This window comes from Galeopterus variegatus, unplaced genomic scaffold (genome assembly GCF_000696425.1).
Source record: "Galeopterus variegatus unplaced genomic scaffold, G_variegatus-3.0.2 Scaffold280, whole genome shotgun sequence".
In the NCBI taxonomy this organism is placed as follows: Eukaryota; Metazoa; Chordata; class Mammalia; order Dermoptera; family Cynocephalidae; genus Galeopterus; species Galeopterus variegatus.
The window spans coordinates 4978-6395 of NW_007726391.1; the positions used below are offsets into that span (position 1 = coordinate 4978).

General features: G+C 41.2%; 1 protein-coding gene across 1 annotated transcript in view; it reads left to right on the top strand.

Annotated features, from left to right (window-relative positions):
- The first annotated feature begins 90 nt into the window (after positions 1 to 90).
- The window catches only part of LOC103585857 (syntenin-1-like), an 8386-nt gene continuing 7058 nt past the window's right edge, over positions 91 to 1418 (top strand). The window contains exon 1 of the mRNA XM_008566949.1: positions 91 to 301. Within this exon, the coding sequence (XP_008565171.1) occupies positions 164 to 301 (138 nt within the window). The 5' untranslated portion in view covers positions 91 to 163. The remainder of the gene's footprint in view (positions 302 to 1418) is intronic.

Sequence of the window (1418 nt, forward strand, 5' to 3'; positions counted from 1 at the left end):
CAGAAATCAAACTTTATCTGAAGGAAATTATTTGCAGATTACTTTTGGAAAACCACAATTGAGCATGTTCTAGGTAATTATCATAGATTTTTTCAATGAGTGTTTCTAAATATTGACACATTATGTGTGTTTTTGTTAGCAGTTGGTAGCAAGACCTTCCAGTATGAACTATATGGTGGCTCCTGTTACTGGTAATGATGTTGGAATTCGTAGAGCAGAAATTAAGCAAGGGATTCGTGAAGTCATTTTGTGTAAGGATCAAGATGGAAAAATTGGGCTCAGGCTTAAATCAATAGATAATGTAAGTATTTTTAATATCTATTTGAATTTGTCTAAATAACTTCCAGAATATTAAGTGATTAATATTAGATTAATTTGAAATAGAAATGCTTTAGTTAATTGTAATGGTGTGTGTACAGTTGAGACTATTTTAAATCTAACTTAAATTTGTGCACTTGAAGAATGCCCTGTTTTTTTAATTTATTTTTTATTAGCATATTCATTATTATAAATCATACTTATTCTTTATGTCCCTTATCCAATCCCCCCTCTGCCTCTCTTTCCCCTCCCTATCCCCTTCCCCACTCTAATAACCATAGATTCATCCTCTCCATCCAGTAGATTAACTGCTTCTCTCCTGGTTTGTTGCCTTGATGATTTGTCCAGTACTGAGACAGGTGTGATCAAGTCCTCCCCTATTATTGCAAATCTGATACTTGTGCTTTGTGGAGAGAGAGGACCTCTTCTTTTTGGTCTTCGCTAGTGCCTGTCCTTGTGTCAATGCAGTTGAGAGTCTGGTGTGCCATTTGCAGGGTGGCTGTGACTGCTGCCATAGAAACTTGTGGCAGCTGTGGCAATGGCAGTGGCTCTGGTGGGCTACCCATGTGGAAATGGTGTTTTTTTTGGTGTGCTCTTTCTTTGGTGCTTCTGGGGTCGGCTTCCCCCCAATCCATGCTTCAGGACCCTGGTGGGGCCCCGTGGTGGTGGCAGCAGTTTGCCTAGTTGTGGCCGGGTTCGGCTTTCACCTGCTCCTTGCCTTGGGACCCTGATGGAGTGAAGAATGCCCTATTTTGATGAGGTAGAGGTTGGGATTTTTCAACCACACTACTTTGAATGATTTTTTTTTCTTTTTTCAGGTATTCTAACAAATAAAATGTACTGGTCTACATATATATTTAAAATTTTTTAAAAAATTAATTATTACTATTTTTAACATTCTAAGATATTGTGGGGCAGTTGGGGAAGAGGGGGAGAGGGTAAGGGGGAGAGGAATGGGGAGGGAGGCGGAGGGGGGAGGGCTCAGGGCCTGTAGCACCTGCATCCCGTCTTTGCGGCAGGGGAGCCCGGGGCTGGTCTGCGTGTAACATAGCTCGGACAGTAGAATTCTGGCATTCTGAAATAGGGCGGCATATGTGAAA